The 18,634-nt window shown below is 35.0% G+C and overlaps 2 protein-coding genes and 1 non-coding gene across 3 annotated transcripts; all 3 read left to right on the top strand.

Moving 5' to 3' along the window:
- Window positions 1–5,081: 5,081 nt before the first annotated feature.
- On the top strand, window positions 5,082–5,188 carry LOC132254394 (small nucleolar RNA R71). The gene has a single exon (XR_009466674.1). It is a non-coding gene; the product is annotated as a small nucleolar RNA R71 (small nucleolar RNA).
- A 1,473-nt stretch (window positions 5,189–6,661) lies between these two features.
- On the top strand, window positions 6,662–13,968 carry LOC100241247 (pleiotropic drug resistance protein 1-like). Its single transcript, XM_059739522.1, has 24 exons — window positions 6,662–7,002; window positions 7,163–7,283; window positions 7,378–7,466; window positions 7,593–7,677; window positions 7,780–7,939; window positions 8,055–8,131; window positions 8,454–8,507; window positions 8,610–8,700; window positions 8,805–9,106; window positions 9,226–9,507; window positions 9,603–9,919; window positions 10,028–10,188; window positions 10,289–10,392; window positions 10,478–10,634; window positions 10,713–10,775; window positions 10,884–11,011; window positions 11,107–11,439; window positions 11,808–12,098; window positions 12,203–12,286; window positions 12,389–12,522; window positions 12,650–12,877; window positions 12,964–13,135; window positions 13,220–13,474; window positions 13,575–13,968. The coding sequence occupies exons 1-24, from the start codon at window positions 6,677–6,679 to the stop codon at window positions 13,833–13,835; spliced, it is 4,275 nt and encodes a 1,424-aa protein (XP_059595505.1). The 5' UTR covers window positions 6,662–6,676; the 3' UTR covers window positions 13,836–13,968.
- A 2,255-nt stretch (window positions 13,969–16,223) lies between these two features.
- LOC100246375 (probable 2-oxoglutarate-dependent dioxygenase AOP1) lies at window positions 16,224–17,881 on the top strand. The gene is made up of 3 exons (XM_002280634.4): window positions 16,224–16,687; window positions 16,797–17,118; window positions 17,406–17,881. Exons 1-3 carry the CDS (start codon window positions 16,314–16,316, stop codon window positions 17,661–17,663), a joined length of 954 nt encoding a protein of 317 aa, XP_002280670.1. The 5' UTR covers window positions 16,224–16,313; the 3' UTR covers window positions 17,664–17,881.
- The last annotated feature ends 753 nt before the right edge of the window (window positions 17,882–18,634 follow it).

The raw sequence follows: 18,634 nt of genomic DNA, 5'->3' as shown, positions 1-18,634 counted from the left end.
GTTTATATAATATCATCAAAACCTAACATGTAAAACACTCTCATTAGCCACTTATTACAAAATAATTACCTAAAAATAATTTAAAAAAATAATAAGTTGAGGAGGTGAAATATCAAAGTGACAGTGGGTGAATTTGAAATTGGGGTCATTTCGAATTCATAAGTTGAATTTCGAAATGGTTCTTCAACTTTGTGCAATTGTCTTCAAATGACCATAACTTCTTCATTTCAACTCTGATTTGCATACTGTTTGAAGCGTTAGACTCCTGAATTCCCAAGATTCTAAAAAATATATAGTATGTCTAAAATGGACTCCAGTAACTACTCCAAATTTGTCCTTAAATTTAGAGTATATGTTACCACCGGATTTTGAGTTCTAAATTTCCATGCAGTTGAATCTTGCTTCATGCTTCATTTCCCATGTTTTCTTACCTTCTTTCTTCCTCCATAATGGTCATTTCTCATCTTTCAAACTCACGATATCCTCTTCTTGACTTTCCTCATGGTTCATGAGTTTTGACTCACTTATCTTTTTATTTAACCCTTTCTTGGTCTTTCAAAATCTAAAGTAATTCAACTTGCACCATTTTCTTTCCTTGAATCTGACATAAATATCCAAAATATAAGTTAAACTCATGGCTAAGACCTTACCATTGATTTAGGTCAAGTTGGGTGATTTGAGTGTCCTTTGGTGCACAAATTATATTGAATATGTGTCATTAGAGCACATATTTTGGCTCCAATCAAAATCCAAATATAATTTTAAAATTATAATCCTATAAACATCATCACTTGTAATAATCATGTCATCAACATATAGGGAAAGTAAAATATGAGTATTTAAAGAACCCTTTAGCAACTAATCGGGCTTTGTACCACTTAATTGAACCAACAAACTTAGTTTTGATTTTATGGACATGACACAAACAAATTGTACCCTTACCAAGTGGTAAAGGTACCAAATCCTAAGTGTTAATCTCATGTAAAACAGAAAGTTTCTTAGTCATACCCAATTGCCAAAGATGATTAAGAAAAACTTCTTTATAGGGTAGATGCTTAGAAAGATTATGAATAAAAGCTAAAGCAATGATATGACTTAAGAGTACAAATAATAGAATGAGAAGATAACTTAGTATGCTCTATACCCTATAAGAATACAAATGACATAATGAGAAGATAACTTAGTATGCTCCACATGAGGACTAATTAAAGAGAAAATAATTAAGTACAACCAAAGACTCTTAAGGAAAAGTAATCAAGAGCATAACGTTACAACTTTTCAAATCATGAGCAACTAAAGGTTTAGTAAGAACACATGTAGATAATAAGAGCAAATGAGTAGTTTCAACAATGTGTCTATGTTTCATTTTAGCAACACCATTCTACTCTATAGTGCTAGGATAAGAAGTGTGGTGAATAGTTCCATGTGAAGCAAGTAATTCATGAAATACATTGGAAGTGTACTTTCCATTGAAATCACACCCAAAGCACTTGATAACAATAAAATGTTGAGTTTTTACAAAGTCTTAAAAGGCATTATGAATACTAAAAAAAAAAAAAGAACAATGTTTCATAAGATAAAAACAATAATAACGAGTATAATCATCAATGAAGGAAACATAATATCAAGACTTTCCTTTTGTAGAAATTGGGAAATGAACTAAATCAAATGGTATAAAAGAAGAGTAAACACTTCTATTGAAAGGTAAAACGAACAATTTTTCTAGTTTATAACCGCTACAATAAGAAATATTTTGTATTTGCAAATTTCCTATTTCTTTTATAGAAACTAAATACTGTAAATAAGAAGTCAAAACTATTGGGATTAAGCCCATAAAAACAAGCCATGATGTAACAAAGTTAGACTTAATTATCCATTTGCTATCGCTTTGGTGTATTAACATTGATTTGAGCATTCAACCCATGTCTCTTACATTGTACATAACTTGGGTGCATTAAGAGTTGCATAGAAGATACAAGTCATGGGTTCCTTATAAGTAGATAAGTTGTCCACAATTGGTTCATGGATTTGGGCAATCCAATAGAGACTATAGTGTACCACCTCCTAATTGAAGGGATGACTTATCTTGGCCGTAAGGATGAGTTTCTCATGGTGAGTGCACTAGTGTATGTGATGCATATTGAACAAGATCTATAATGAATTATGACACAAGGCTATCAATTATCATGATTCACCAAGCTACTATACTATATGGACTTTTAACCTTGAGAGGATATTGAGTTTGTGCCAAATCAACAAGAGGCTTTGACCTATGGGTAAGACCCTAAAGTGGTCATTATATACATGGATTGGGTCATTATTGAAGGAGATTGGTGGCAACATGTATTCTCAATAGAGACACCATTATATCTCATGGGATTGAGACAATGTGTCATCTTGAGTGATTCAAAGGATATGTGATCATGAAATTTATGGCCATAGTAATTGCTTTAGTGGAATTTGACATGTGCTCCTTGGAGTTAGAGTATGTTAGTTGATCACATAATAAACTTAGACAACGTATTAGAGATTGTAGTGTACTACTTCCTAATTGAAGGGATAGTTGGTCTTAGTCATTAGGATAAGGTTTTGCACTAGTGTGTATGGTTACATATTGGATAGAACCTATGGTGAGTCATGACATAATGCTATCAAGTTGTCATAACTTCACCAAGCTATTTTATTATGTTATTTTTTTAACCTTGAGAGAATACTAAACTTATGCCAAAATAGCAATGGCTTTGACTTATAGAAGATATATTAAAGTGATCATATATTTCTTATAGATTGGGTCACTATTGATGGAAGTCAGTAGCAATAGGTTTTCTTGATAGACACCATGATATATATCTTATGAACTTTGAGACAATGTGTTATTTTAAGTGATCATAAGGATGTGTGTTCAGGTAAACTATATATGACCATAGTAGTTCCTTAAGTGGAACTTAGCTTAAGCTTTTTATGAGCTAGGATATGTCAATTGATCACACAATAAAAAGATTTGTAATTGAATGATAGAGGTAGTCTTAAGAGGTTGATAGTTTTCACTTTATTAGGCTATAAATACCAATTCATGAGGAAACTGTATGCAATGGATGGTAGGACACGAACATGAGTACTTAGTGTTTCATTGTTATTTATATACAGTACTGGATTATAGTTGATTTTTTTGTAATGGGATATTAAATAAAATTTAGAATTGGATTCTTAGGGAGTTACTACTATCTTTTAAGTCCTAATGGTCCCCACTCGAGCTCATGTACCTTAATGACATGATTTATGAGGATTGGATTAGCTCTTTATTCATTTATGTGCATAAGGATATTTTGGTAATTTCACAAGGTTGCATATGGGTTGGTGAACAACATCTTTAGATTGAGCTAATTGATTAGTTGAACAATACTATTGGATTAATTAATTAATTAGGACTTTTTTTATGTTAAATTAAATGACTTAAGCCCTTAATAGGCTTAAGTCATTTAAGCCTAGTGGGGAACCTTATAAATACCTCCTTAGGGGTTAGGGTTTCTAACTTTTAGTCTTCCACCATCCAAATAGAGAGAGTCTTAGCTTCCAACCTCCTAAACAACCCATCATTTGTATGTCAAGGATCAAGGTTAGAAGATTAATGTGGGTATACAAGATCTCTAGAGACTTTAGAGACTTCATCTTTACCAAAAGGATTTAATTTGGGAATGTCCAAATCAAAGGTAAAGTTTCCCAAATGCATTAATTTATATCTTTTTTGTTAAAAAGTATGTATTTTGCTTCCATTGTTAGGATCTAGTGGAATAGAAAGAAAATCATGCACCTAACCTAGTCCTAAGATAGGGAACAAAGTGATCCGAGATTCCCTACATATGGGAGACTTCAACTCCTCTTACCCCTTGGAGTGCTAAAGGTTATCTAAGTTGAGGCCTCCCATATGTAGGTTACCAAAAAAGAAAAAATGAAAAATTCCAACTAAAAGCTAAAACCACTTTAAGTTACTCCTACTCGTAAGAGAAATCTACTTGTATATTCATAGTTCTCTTTTTATGGGCAAAATGAGCTCTTGTTCCACCTATTCCAATGTCACTATACTTGTTTGTGCAAGTACAATTAACTAATCATCACCCTTGATGTATTACCTTAGGGTTGGTACATGTACCTCTTTTTTTTTTTTTTTTGTAATCAACATGGGGTGAGTTTTGGTAGTATAATTGAAGACTTGAGGTGTGAATGAATGCACTACTTTGGTGAGTGTACCAATCATTGGAAGAATTATCTAGTGTTCAACCTTTGCAAACGTAGGACTAGTGCATGGGTTTCAATGACCTCTAGGGGTGCGCTTTATTATTAGTGGAAGAGTTACACATTTCAAGTCTTGAGGAGGTATGTTGCTTGGGCATTCTAGTGGCTTTGGAGAAGGGGTGTGCAATTTGTTCCAACACATGACTTAAGAGGTGCACAATTTAAGTTGCCTAAGTGGGTGCACAATTTGGTACAACACACCTGAAAGGTGCACAAGAGAGCCCTTACGTACATAAGGAATACTAGATCTCTCTCTTCCCTATCCCAATACTAGGTTAGGTGCATTATTTTCTTCCTAAGCCTCTAGATCCTAGCAACAGAAGCTAAAGACATACTTTTAACAAGAAAAACATCTAGATTAGATGAGTTTTTGACTTCTAAGCTGCCCTACAACGTGCACTGGTTTAGGTTGTATTTCTATATTTTGAGGTCCTTCACACATATCAAATGAGGTAGAAACCTCATTGATAGTCCTAGTTTCCTTTGCCTTTTTTTGTTTTCAACTCCTCAAGTGTCTTAGTTAACACAAACATTTTCGCTTGTAAATTATTTTCTGTATTGAATTTTAAAATTCCTCCACTTGAGGTGGGGCTTACTGTGCTGAATCTGAAAGGAGTTGGGATATTGGAATGTCCTAGGATCTAGATTTTTCAGCAACATACTACAAAAATCTTAATCCTGGTTTGGTTGTTGAGTCATGAAGTTCCTACACCACAATTTCTATTGTTCGCTTCATCTGGAGAGAAGTTCCCTCATAAAAAGAAGAAACTAATATCTAAGATATTTCAAATCTGTGGTGAGGACATCTCATCAACAACTCTTTGAATCTATCCCAACATTCATATAAACTTTCTTTCCTTTACAACAAAAGTTCAGAATCTGCCTCTTTAGCACTGTGACCTTTTGAGCAGGAAAGAATCAGTTTAGAAAAGCTATTTGCAACTCATACCAAGAACTAATACTCCTAGGTCTCCCTAATGCTTAGCTTTTTCTTTCAATGAGAAAGAAAATAGTTCTAGCTTTAAGTGGTCAGTGTTACAATTAGGCTCCCTCCATCTCGTAATATTGGTGTAAGAATTGCACCATCTGGGGTCTGACTTGTATTCCAACTACATTATATGGTAAAATAATACAAAAGGGTGGATTGATCCTTGTGGCTTGAAAATAGTCTCTCAAAGTCTGAAATTGTGTATGCAGAATCTTCATTCTTAGCACTTCCATGGCCTAACCTTTGGTCTTGGCCTAGAGCAAGGCTATACTCAGCATGTGTCTCTTCCATTGGTTGTGTTACTGGTGGTGTGGTAATTAAAGTGGTTAGGTGGAAGGGATTGCATGTTAGAAACACGAGTTAATCTATCTTCTACATTTCTAAACCACTTTGTCATACATATTAAAAAAGAAACTAAAACGAAAATCCACAAACGTAAAGAAACTTGAAAAATGACATAGGCAATGGTCTACTGACACCAGAAAAGGTAAACTCAAAAGAAAATGGTCAAAAATGGTGCAAGGATTTCAAACATGATATTTGAAAGTATGCCAAATCCCCAAGTGCAAGGATTTCAATTGTAAAAAACTCAGTTTCTATGACAAAATTCCATCCAACAACAAACGAGAAATCGAAACAACCCTCTCTAAAGGAAGTACACACACAAAAAAATTCACCTTCTATTTCCCATGATTGACTTGACCGTTGGAACTTACTATTATTGTTATAGAATGTGACACGATATGTGGCAGTTTTTCCTTAACTTTTCTTTATAATATCTAAACATAAAAAGTCATTTATTTAAATTTTAGAACTCAAGTTTGTGGGGGGTAGGAGAGTTGGAGGGGAAATGTACTCAACAGTTTTTTTTAAAAAAATACAAAACAAAACATAACTTACATTTGTAGTTTTGGCGGATTTGGGTCCACCTGGAACCAACCCGGACCAACGGTTGAAAAGACAAAGTTAGTTGATGTAGCGGGTTGGACAGCTTGTAATAAATCACGTTCCCTATTGAGAGACGCTGGAAGTGTTTTATTTAAGAATTTGACAGGTAAAAAATGGTGGCATCTCCTTGTTCGTTATATCATGGGGTCATTGCGCAGCCTCTTATATATTCAAATTGTCCGCTTATTTTTTAATAGAGTCACGGGAAATCAAGAAGTTTGAAAACTTGAAAGCCACCCCATTTTCTGCTCTACCCATCACTATATAAACCCTCCACTCTATAGGCATCAAATATTAGCAATACAAAGGTACTTTTATGCAGAGAAGAGAGAGGGAGGAGACGCATCTCTGATTTTTGAGCTTCTCTCCCAAACTTTGGAGGAAACGGTTCTGGGTTTTTGTGGGTTTTGGTTGGTCTTCCAGGAGGGTTTTTCGTTTCAGGTTGCAATGGCCACTGCTGACATTTATAGAGCCAGTGGTAGTTTTCGGAGGAACGGTTCTTCGATATGGAGGAACTCGGGTGCGGATGTTTTCTCTCAATCTTCGAGGGATGAGGATGATGAGGAAGCTTTGAAATGGGCCGCACTCGAGAAACTTCCCACCTACAATCGGTTGAGGAAAGGTTTGCTGATGGGATCAGAGGGTGAGGCCAGTGAAATTGATATACATAACCTTGGGTTTCAGGAAAAGAAGAATTTAGTGGAGAGGTTGGTAAAAATTGCCGAAGAGGACAATGAGAAATTCTTGTTGAAGCTTAAGAATCGTATCGATAGGTGAGATTTCTCCTCCTCTCTTGCATTCCTTGCCAATTGTTTTTGAACATTGAAAATTTTACCTGAAATATGCCTCATAGGCGTTTCCCACATTTCTCCGCATCCAACATCTTCCTTTGAATTTTTGATAATGGGTTTTCATGTCTCTTCCATTTTTCAGAGTTGGAGTTGATGTTCCCGAAATTGAAGTTAGATTTGAGCATCTTACCATCGATGCAGAAGCTTTTGTAGGAAGCAGAGCTTTGCCTTCATTCCATAATTTCATTTTTAATAAACTTGAGGTAACTACATGCAAATGCTGATCATTAGCTATGTACTTAGTATTCTTTTAGGTAAGTTTGTTTTTAGATTCTAATTTTCCCTTCTTTTCCAAAGGGCATCCTGAACGCTGTCCACATTCTTCCAAGTAAAAAGAAGAAATGCACTATTCTCAATGATGTTAGTGGAATCATCAAACCTCGCAGGTGAGCATGAATTTGTTTCTAGTAATTAAAAATGGATTGATAACTCAAATGAATTTTTCGTTCTCCAAATTTAGAATGTCCTGAAGATCCATGATCATGATTTTTGTGCATATTTTTCTTCTGCAGAATGACGTTGCTTTTAGGTCCTCCAAGTTCTGGAAAGACCACCCTCTTATTGGCATTGGCTGGAAAGCTTGATCCCAATCTAAAGGTTGAAAGAAAATGATTATCACTCCCCGATTCTCTATCGAATGTTTGATTTTTTATTTCTTTAATCTCATATCCAACTTAAAAACTGAAATTCCTTCTTTAGGTTACGGGAAGGGTGACATACAACGGTCACAGCATGAATGAGTTTGTACCCCAGAGAACTGCAGCTTATATCAGCCAACATGATACCCATATAGGAGAAATGACTGTAAGGGAAACCTTGGCATTCTCTGCAAGATGCCAGGGTGTTGGAGATCGATATGGTTAGTCTAAACCATTGCCTTTGCTTTTTATTTCTCTGCTTTTTGCAGGTTGTGAATGTGGTTATATGACATTTGCATAGCCTAGGAGATTGACTCTTACTTTTGCCATCCTCAGACATGTTAGCAGAGCTGTCAAGAAGAGAGAAAGCAGCAAATATTAAGCCTGATCCTGATCTTGATGTCTTCATGAAGGTAAGACAGAATCTACTTTTAGTGAAATTTTAATCAGTTCTGCAGAAATTGAGCTATTTGCTTTCAGTGAACATGGATACTACTCTTTTCCATAAATTAAATTTTGAATTCTGACATAGATAGGCAAAATGGCTTTGTATTGTCGGTGTTCTGTCTGTTCTGGAGTTTGTTTCTTTCTTTTTTTACTCAAATGAATGGCTTGAATCAATCTAATTTGTGAATTTTATGCTATGTCAGAATCTTTTATCTATGAAATTTCTTAATGTACTGAAGTTGCTTGCATGGTGGTTGACATTTTCATCATTGGATTCCAATATTTCAGGCAGCAGCAACAGAAGGTCAGAAGGAAAATGTTGTCACTGATTATACATTGAAGGTATTATAACCATGAAACTTTCAATGATAGCTTATAGATTTGTGAGAAAACCCAATTCTAATTCATAATTTTTTTTTTTTTTTTTTACATTTAAATCTACAGATTCTGGGACTAGACATCTGTGCAGATACCATGGTAGGAGATGAGATGATAAGGGGTATCTCTGGAGGACAAAGGAAGCGTGTCACAACAGGCAGGATAATTTGGTTTCCAACTAAATGAAAAAACAAATCAATTAGATTTTTTTTTGTTCATTAATTTAATTTAATTCAATTATGTGAAATGTATGAATGATAGGTGAGATGCTGGTAGGACCATCAAAGGCACTGTTCATGGATGAGATCTCTACTGGCTTGGACAGCTCAACAACTTATCAAATTGTCAATTCTCTCAAGCAAACCATCCACATTCTCAACGGGACTGCTGTCATCTCTCTCCTCCAGCCAGCACCTGAGACTTACAATCTTTTTGATGACATCATTCTCCTCTCTGATAGTCAGATTGTTTATCAGGGTCCTCGTGAAGATGTGCTTGAATTTTTTGAATCCATGGGCTTCAAATGTCCTGCAAGGAAGGGTGTGGCAGACTTTCTGCAAGAAGTGAGTGCAAATCTAGCTTTGTAGCTTTTGGCATCTTCTATCTTCATCTCTCTTTTTTTTTTTAAATTTTTTTTAAGAAAAAAAATTGAGCTAGAACATAACTTTAAACTTCATTGCAGGTAACATCTAGGAAAGATCAGGCCCAGTATTGGGCACGTAAAGAAGAGCCTTACAGTTTTGTCACGGTCAAGGAATTTGCTGAGGCATTCCAGTCATTTCACATTGGACGGAAAGTAGCAGATGAGCTGGCATCACCATTTGACAAGGCCAAAAGCCACCCAGCTGCTTTGACAACAAAGAAGTATGGTGTTAGAAAGAAGGTACTGTTGGATGCCAACATGTCAAGAGAGTACTTGCTGATGAAGAGGAACTCATTTGTCTATATTTTCAAGCTCACCCAAGTGAGTATTATTATTATTATTATTGTTACTTGTAACAATGGCTTTTAATTTTCTATATGTGATCGTAATTTTATTATTTCTATTTCTGTTTTTAGCTTGCAGTAATGGCAGTGATTGCAATGACACTCTTCCTAAGAACTGAGATGCACAAAAATTCAACAGATGACGGAAGCATTTACACCGGTGCTTTGTTCTTCACTGTTGTCATGATCATGTTTAATGGAATGGCAGAACTTGCCATGGCAATTGCAAAACTTCCCGTATTTTACAAGCAAAGAGACCTACTCTTCTATCCTGCATGGGCATATGCTCTTCCATCATGGGTGCTCAAGATCCCCATCACATTTGTTGAAGTTGCTGTTTGGGTGTTCATCACTTACTATGTCATTGGATTTGATCCAAATGTGGAAAGGTAAAAGTGAAAAAGTTATGAAGTTGCAGAAACTTATCCAGATTTCTTTTACATGTTTTCTCTGTTCCAAAATGATTAATGCTGAATAAACAAATCTCCTTATTGCAGGTTGTTTAGACAGTATCTTCTCCTCTTGCTTGTTAATCAGATGGCATCTGGATTATTTCGATTTATAGCAGCAGCTGGTAGAAACATGATTGTTGCAAACACATTTGGGGCATTTGCTTTACTTATGCTCTTGGCATCGGGTGGTTTTATCCTGTCACATGGTATGATGAGGAAATATTCTTTTAGGAAGCATAGAACCTTCTTGCGCATAACCCCTAATAATGAATTTTTGTTTCCTTTTTTATTTGGTCAATGCTGCAGATAATGTCAAGAAATGGTGGATTTGGGGTTACTGGTCTTCCCCTCTGATGTATGCACAGAATGCAATAGTGGTAAATGAATTCCTTGGGAAGAGTTGGAGCAAAGTAAGTTCTTGAATGTTCCATGTGAATATCTGTGTTTATTTATGTGTGTCAGTAACTGATGATTGTATGTATTTCCCTTTTTCAGAATGTTACCGATTCAACAGAATCCCTTGGAGTTACAGTATTGAAGTCTCGTGGGTTCTCCACAGACGCACACTGGTACTGGATAGGAGCTGGGGCACTGCTTGGATTCATATTTGTGTTCAACTTCTTTTACACTCTGTGCCTCAATTACCTAAATCGTGGGTGTCTCTACCTTCTCTGCATTGAAACTCCTAAAAATATGAGCTTAGTGTACTAACATGTTGCAAATTGCGCAGCATTTGAGAATCATCAAGCTGTTATAACAGAAGAGTCTGACAATGCCAAAACTGCAACCACAGGTGATGAAACTCAAACATGGTGCATGCATGCATGCCATTGTGCGACTCAGTTCTTGTCATTTAACTACATGTTTTATATGGCTCATTGAATTTAAACTTGAAATGCAGAGAGGGGAGAGGAAATGGTAGAAGCCATTGCTGAGGCTAAACATAATAAGAAGAAAGGAATGGTTCTTCCATTCCAACCACATTCTATCACCTTTGATGATATTAGATACTCCGTTGACATGCCAGAGGTAACGTCATATTTATTTAAATGACGACATATGTTTCTTCATAATGTACTATAAAACCAAAAATGAGAACTGAGTAATTTGAAATGAACTTGCAGGAAATGAAAAGTCAGGGTGCCCTTGAAGACAGACTGGAGCTTCTGAAGGGGGTGAGTGGTGCTTTCAGGCCTGGTGTTCTTACAGCTCTGATGGGTGTTAGCGGTGCTGGTAAAACCACTCTCATGGATGTACTGGCTGGTCGGAAAACTGGTGGATATATTGAGGGTAAGATCACCATTTCTGGCTACCCAAAGAAGCAAGAGACTTTTGCTCGAATTTCTGGATACTGTGAGCAGAATGATATCCACTCTCCTCATGTTACCGTCCATGAGTCCTTGCTCTACTCAGCTTGGCTGCGGTTGCCTTCTGATGTGAATTCTGAAACCAGAAAGGTGGGAGTTTCCTGAATTGTTTCCATATTTTTCTTGTTCAATTTAGTGCTCTAAACAAGCAAAGCCCTAGAATTGAATTTTCATACTTGGTTGAGCTAAGGCCAGGATCAAGTTTGGATTGACCTTCACATGGGAAAAAGTGCTGGTTCAAATTTCATTGACCTGCAATCCAAATTTGGTGAGGTTCATGCAAGCTAATGAGTGTTATTGAGGATTTGCATCAATTAACCGATCTCTTTAATAAGACTAGAGAAACCTCTTCACAACCTGCTAACAGAAGAGTCACAAGTAGTGTCAAATTTTTTACCATCTCTACTATGGTTTGCAACGTTTTTTAAACAATTTATAATCATTGCTAATGGTTACAGATGTTCATTGAGGAAGTCATGGAGCTTGTGGAACTGACCCCATTGAGGGATGCACTGGTTGGGTTGCCAGGTGTAAACGGCCTCTCAACCGAGCAGCGCAAGAGGCTGACAATTGCAGTTGAGCTTGTGGCAAATCCCTCGATTATATTCATGGATGAGCCAACTTCAGGGCTAGATGCAAGAGCTGCTGCAATTGTTATGAGAACAGTCAGGAACACTGTGGACACAGGAAGGACAGTTGTGTGCACCATCCATCAGCCAAGTATTGACATATTTGAAGCCTTTGATGAGGTAGGAAATGTTAAGGGAATTTAAAATGGATTTGCATACAAGTACTGAAATACAAGTACTGGTTATAGTATACAAGTACTGAAATATTTAAAATGGATTTGCAGTTGCTCCTGATGAAGCGTGGAGGGCAAGAGATATATGTGGGACCACTGGGTAGACATTCTTCCCATCTAATAAATTATTTTGAGGTAAGCAGCCATGATAAAGTAAAAGCTATAAGAAGTAAATACTTCAGTTTGAGTTAATTCATATTAAGCGCTTACTAATACATATCACTTGCTTTCATAAAGAGAATTGAAGGAGTCAGTAAAATCAAAGATGGTTATAACCCTGCAACCTGGATGCTGGAAGTTACCACCTCGGCACAAGAAGTAATTTTAAGGGTTGATTTCACTGAAATATACAAGAATTCAGACCTGTACAGGTGATTCAAACATAGGTTATGTAATTGCATTATAAGATTGCAAAGTAATATACAGCCATCCAATGTTTCTCATGAGAAGCTTAAATTTGTTGTTGAAACCTTTTCTGACAAGTGGCATATGTTTCAGGAGAAACAAAGATTTAATTAAAGAACTGAGCCAACCTGCCCCTGGTACAAAAGACCTCTATTTCGCTACTCAATACTCCCAACCCTTCTTTACCCAATTTTTGGCATGTTTATGGAAACAACGTTGGTCATACTGGCGCAACCCACCATACACGGCAGTGAGATTTCTCTTCACAACTTTCATAGCCTTGATGTTTGGGACAATGTTCTGGGATCTGGGCACCAAAAGGTAATTTGATGTTGGTTCAAAATTTTGAGAACTCAGTATGTTTCTCTATATCAACTTTAATTTATACTTCATGTGGTAAATTGCAGGACAAGGCAACAAGATCTGTTTAATGCAATGGGTTCTATGTATGCTGCTGTTCTCTTCCTTGGGATTCAGAATGCCCAATCGGTCCAGCCAGTCGTTGTAGTTGAACGAACAGTCTTTTACAGAGAAAGAGCTGCTGGAATGTATTCAGCCCTGCCATATGCCTTTGGACAGGTAACTAGTTTTCTGATGCTACAGACTTTGCATATATCTAATACGTTTTGCCTTTTAATAATCAAATTGCTTCTCTTGTTGCAGGCTCTAGTTGAGATTCCTTATGTCTTTGCACAAGCTGTGGCGTATGGTGTTATAGTTTATGCAATGATTGGATTTGAATGGACAGCCGCTAAATTCTTCTGGTATCTGTTCTTCATGTTCTTCACTTTGTTGTACTTCACCTTCTATGGCATGATGGCTGTGGCTGCCACGCCAAATCAACATATTGCGTCCATCGTTGCCGCGGCATTTTATGGAATATGGAACCTCTTTTCAGGTTTCATAGTCCCACGAAACGTAAGTGCTCTCAACCTGTGATTCTTTAAATTGCAACTTTCCTTACCACATGGATATAGAAATGACTCATATTGTTATATTTCTTCCTTGATGAATGCAGAGAATTCCGGTGTGGTGGAGATGGTACTATTGGATATGTCCAGTTGCATGGACTTTGTATGGATTGGTTACATCACAGTTTGGAGATATACAGGACACACTACTTGACAAAAATCAAACGGTGGAACAATTCTTGGATGATTATTTTGGATTCAAACATGATTTCCTGGGAGTGGTTGCAGCTGTGGTTGTTGGGTTTGTGGTGCTGTTCTTATTCACCTTTGCCTATGCCATTAAGGCATTTAACTTCCAAAGGCGATAAGAAGTCAAATGGGAGCACAAGTTCTATGTGTACGTAGGATGTTAGGATGTTAAATTCTTTAATTTTTTTTGTCCTTCCAATTTTATGTAATTTGAAATTTTAGACAGTAATAAAACCTTGAGCAATTCTTTCATCCGGATTACCAACCTAACAGTATAGGCTCCACTTTCAATCTTACCAAAGACATAAAGACGTGGTATTGTTTAAAATGCTATTAAAATTTAGATTTGAGCAAGCATGGAGGGAAGTTTAGGCCTTCTTTAGAAAATTTTATTTCCAATAGTTTCATACTTGTATTTAACAATGTTTTCAAAATGGGGTTGATCATTGAATGGGAAAAATTATCGGATTCAATGGTCGAACCAATGATTGAACCTTGTGTTGAATCGATGATATCATAAATATATCATTAATATATTATTAATATTGAGAATAATTATAATAAATAGAAGGGTGGGTCAATGGTGCTATCGTTGCACTGATTGGTCCAATTGATGGTTTCACTAGTCTCAATCAATCCTAATCCAATTTTTAAAACATTGGTATATACTAATCCATTTGTACTTATATGCTTGACCCATTGAGAAAAGAAGCAAAATTTTCCTACTATTCAACTTATTATTCAATGAAGTTTGGTGCCCATGAGGAAATTCAAGATTTGCAGACATGGGGATTTAATTAAAAGATATTAAGTTTAAAATCTGTCATCTTCTAATATTTTTTTCGTTAATGATTGGCTTGTTTGTTCAGAAATTGTGCTATTTTTATTATTTGGACTAATGAAAAGGGTCACCAACTTATTAAATTAGTACAAAATTATATTACACTTGTTTGTATGTGCATTTATCTTGTAAAACATAGAAGAAGTCAAACATTCAGTGTATCATCCCAGAACCAATGCCCCATGAATGTAGCAGAGTCTCTTCATACAAAGAAGGCCAAAGTCGCATTAGTGTAGAACTGGAAAAACCAGTATCCTATGCTTCAAATGAGTTAGTACCTGCTACAAAATTAAAAAAATTTCAATTTTTTTTTTAAAGAGATATTGATATGCTATTTGGTGGAGAGAAATATGGTTTTGTTTAAGAAGTGTTTTCAAAAACAGTTTTGGGAACTACTTTTGAAAATTGTTTTTTGATGTTTTGTAGAAGAAAATTTTGTTTGAGAATCTAAGAGTTTGATTGATAATTGTTTTTCAAAACAATTCTAAAAAATGGTTTTTGAAAATTGTTCTCCATCGTTTTATAGAACAAAAATATAATTAAGAACCTAAAATATTTTTAACCTATTTTCTATATTTTTAAATATGTTTTAAAGATAACTTTTATATGCGGTGCTTTATTTTTAATCATTCTCCATATTTGTATAATTATTTTTTTTAAATATTTAAAAAAAAACAACTAAAATATATTATCTTAAAACACTTTATTTTTTTTAAATAAAAAAACTATTTTTTATTTTCTGGTTATCAAATATGTTTTTTTGTTTTTGTTTTTATTTATTTTTTGTTCTAAATATCTATGTTACATATTCTTAACTTGTTTTTTTATGTTTTTAAATATGTTTTAAAAATAGTTTTTATATATGATACTTTATTTTTAATCATTTTCCATATTTGTATAATTATTTTATAAAATATTCTTAAGAAAACAAATGAAAATAATGAAAGTAACTAAAAGATGTTATTTGAAAACACTATATTTTATGATTTTAAGAATGAAAACTATTTTTTGCTTTCTTATTATCAAATGTGCTTTCTTGTTTTATTTATTTATTTTGAAATATGGATAACTATTGTAAAAAATAATTACCAAATATGACCTATATTAATTTAAGATAAAGAAACATTGAATTAGAGAAAGAAAAAGTATGATGACATCGGCTTGAAAGATCATTTAAATAAAAAAGGTTAGATGAGTGTGTGAGAGTTGAATGACGAGGGACATGGGGGACCAATTGAGTAAAAAGTTATAGTGTTTTATAACATCCTGCCAAGATCAAAGGAAAGGGAAATTTTCAATGGAAAAGACTACAAATGCCACAAAATAGAAACAACATTTTTTAAATTGAAATATGATTCAAAATAAAAAATACATCAACCAAATTGAGAAGTGACGGCTACAATCTTTATATGGGGGCCTCAGCAATACTCCTCTCTATGATTATATTTTCCATAGCTGGCCTGTGGGGACTCGTGACTTTAATTTCTCATTTTTTAGGCCATTATGCTTGCTAGAAATGGCATTCGAATCAAATTCATATTCCCTTCCATAAACCTCCATAGGCAATAAGACAAAAGTGTTGAGAATTATATACATGTCTATTTATCATTACTTGCCATACCTTTCCTTTAATCGTCCTGTTATATAACTCAGGTGCATACTGATCTGAACTCTATAAGTAACATGAAATAGAATAGTGTATCCTTCTCAGGGAGATCCTAAAGCTTCTAGTTGAGAGAAAACAGAGAAGCAAAATATGGGTTCTCATTCATCAGCCAAGATTCCTGTTGTGGATTTTTCCAAGGAAAATTTGAATCCTGGCTCAAGTTCTTGGTCTGCTACTTGCAAGGATGTTCTTCTAGCGCTTGAAGAGTTTGGCTGCTTCATTGCAGTTTATGACAAAGTTCCTTCAGAGCTTCAGAACAAACTCTTCTCTGCATTAGAAGAGCTGTTTAATCTCCCCACAGAAACCAAAATGCAAAATGCCCATAATAAGCCTTACCATGGCTATGTGGGGCAACATTCCCGACTGCCTCTTCATGAAAGTATAGGCATTGATAATGCTACCACTCTTGAAGGAATGCAAAGTTTTGCGAATCTCATGTGGCCTGCTGGAAATGATCATTTCTGGTATAATTTGATCTATTTTTTCATTATAACGAATCAATATTCTTTCAATATGCGCATTTTTTCACCACTTAATTTATCCATTTTTTTTCTTTGGCTATTTGTTCCTTAGTGAAATTACGCGTGAGTTCTCAAAGATAGCACTGGAGCTGGATCATTTGGTAACCAAAATGATTTTTGAAAGCTATGGTGTTGGGAAGTACTATGACTCTCATTTGGAACCAATGTCTTATCTTCTCCGAGTCTTGAAACATAAAGCACCCAAGGTGAAGGAGCCTAATTTGGGCTTTGCTCGTCATACAGACAAGAGCTTCATAACTGTACTTTATCAGAATCAAGTTAAAGGTTTGGAGGTAGAAACTAAGGATGGTGAGTGGATTAGTCTTGAGCTTTCACCTTCATCCTTTGCTGTCATAGCAGGCGATGCTTTAGTGGTAAGTTTCGATCTTCTGTCTAATCATTTGATGTAGCAAATAAATTTGCCAAATATGAAAGGTTTATAAACTTATGGCAGCTAAAGCTCCATCTTATGAACTTCTGCCTAAAGCTCCATTTTAATTTCTTCATATCCAGATTATGAAACTTTTTGTATGCTGAACTCTGGAAAAGCGTTGTGTGTACTTAAAATCTAGAAGGCAGTAGTCTGTACTTTGTTTTGTATTATGATCATTAAGATGTAAGTATTGAGACTTGAAGAGATGAATATTTGGTGATTTCTTAGGCATGGAGCAATGGCAGGCTGCATTCTCCCTATCATAAGGTCATGATGAGTGGCAATGAAGAGAGGTACTCACTTGGGCTGTTTCAATTCAGCAGCGGGATGATACAAATACCCGAAGAGCTAGGTGATGACGAACACCCCTTACAGTTCAAGTCCTTCAATCATCTTGGATTACTTCGTTTCTTTCACACTGAAGAGGGTCAGAAATCCAAGAGCCTTATAAAATCCTACTGTGGTATTCAACCCAAAAAAGTTTAGGTCTGGTTCAGTATCCAGCAATAAAATTAGACCTTGGCAGGAGGCCAGTTCAACAAAATGTTTCAGATAGTTCTGCTCTAGGAATGCCTCTTGATTTCTAGCGTACATGTAATATGTGTTTGGGATGTATTTTCTATGTTTTAAATCGTGCTTTGTTGCATAGCGGTAATGTAATGCAGTTTTAAATGTGAACACAACTATAAGGTATACTGGGAGTATAACTATACTATTTGCAAAAGGGGATCATCATCCTCTTGTCTCTCAATCACACAGTGACTGATCATTTTTAGGAGTTTCTCTTAGGTCAAACAGTGGAAGTTTATCCAAATTAGGGGCATAATAATAAATTAAGGTGGTGTTTGAGTTTTTTTACTTAAATCTTAATAGAGCTTAATTTAACTTAATGCTAAATACAACTTACATGGTATCAAGTATTAAGTCGTTTATATTTTTATTAAGTATTAAATATTATTAAGGTGAAGGTTGTACTGAGATTGTATTTTGGTTGTTTCAAAAAGTTATTTTTAACATTTAGCAAAAAGCCAAATATTTTGGCTTTTCTTATTTAATAAAAAAAATTAAAGTATTTAATAAGTTGAAAAAAAGAAAAAAGAAAGATAAAAGCAAACAATCTAAGGTTTGAAAACAAATTGCATTCAACATTAAGTTAAAAAAACAAACATCACCTAAATAAATTCAAACTTACCCACCAAAGGAAGTTTCCTACTTCAATCTACTAACAAATTGAGGAAGTCACCCAACACATCTCTCTCACTCTACTAAAGATGGAGTAACAAACCTAAAAGTTTAGATCGATCTTATGGAATACCAAGAGAGGGGTTGAATAGATAGTTATTTCTTTTTAGCCCAAAATTTTAATTTAAAATTTATTTTAAGAATTAGATATGAAGTAGAGAAATTTAGTCACACCAAGAGACAACAATTTATGTGGAAAACTACTAATAAAGTCT

Source organism: Vitis vinifera, chromosome 9, assembly GCF_030704535.1.
Source record: "Vitis vinifera cultivar Pinot Noir 40024 chromosome 9, ASM3070453v1".
NCBI lineage: Eukaryota > Viridiplantae > Streptophyta > Magnoliopsida > Vitales > Vitaceae > Vitis > Vitis vinifera.
The sequence above is the reverse complement of the archived record's forward strand: the minus strand, read 5'-3'. Positions and strand labels throughout refer to the sequence as shown.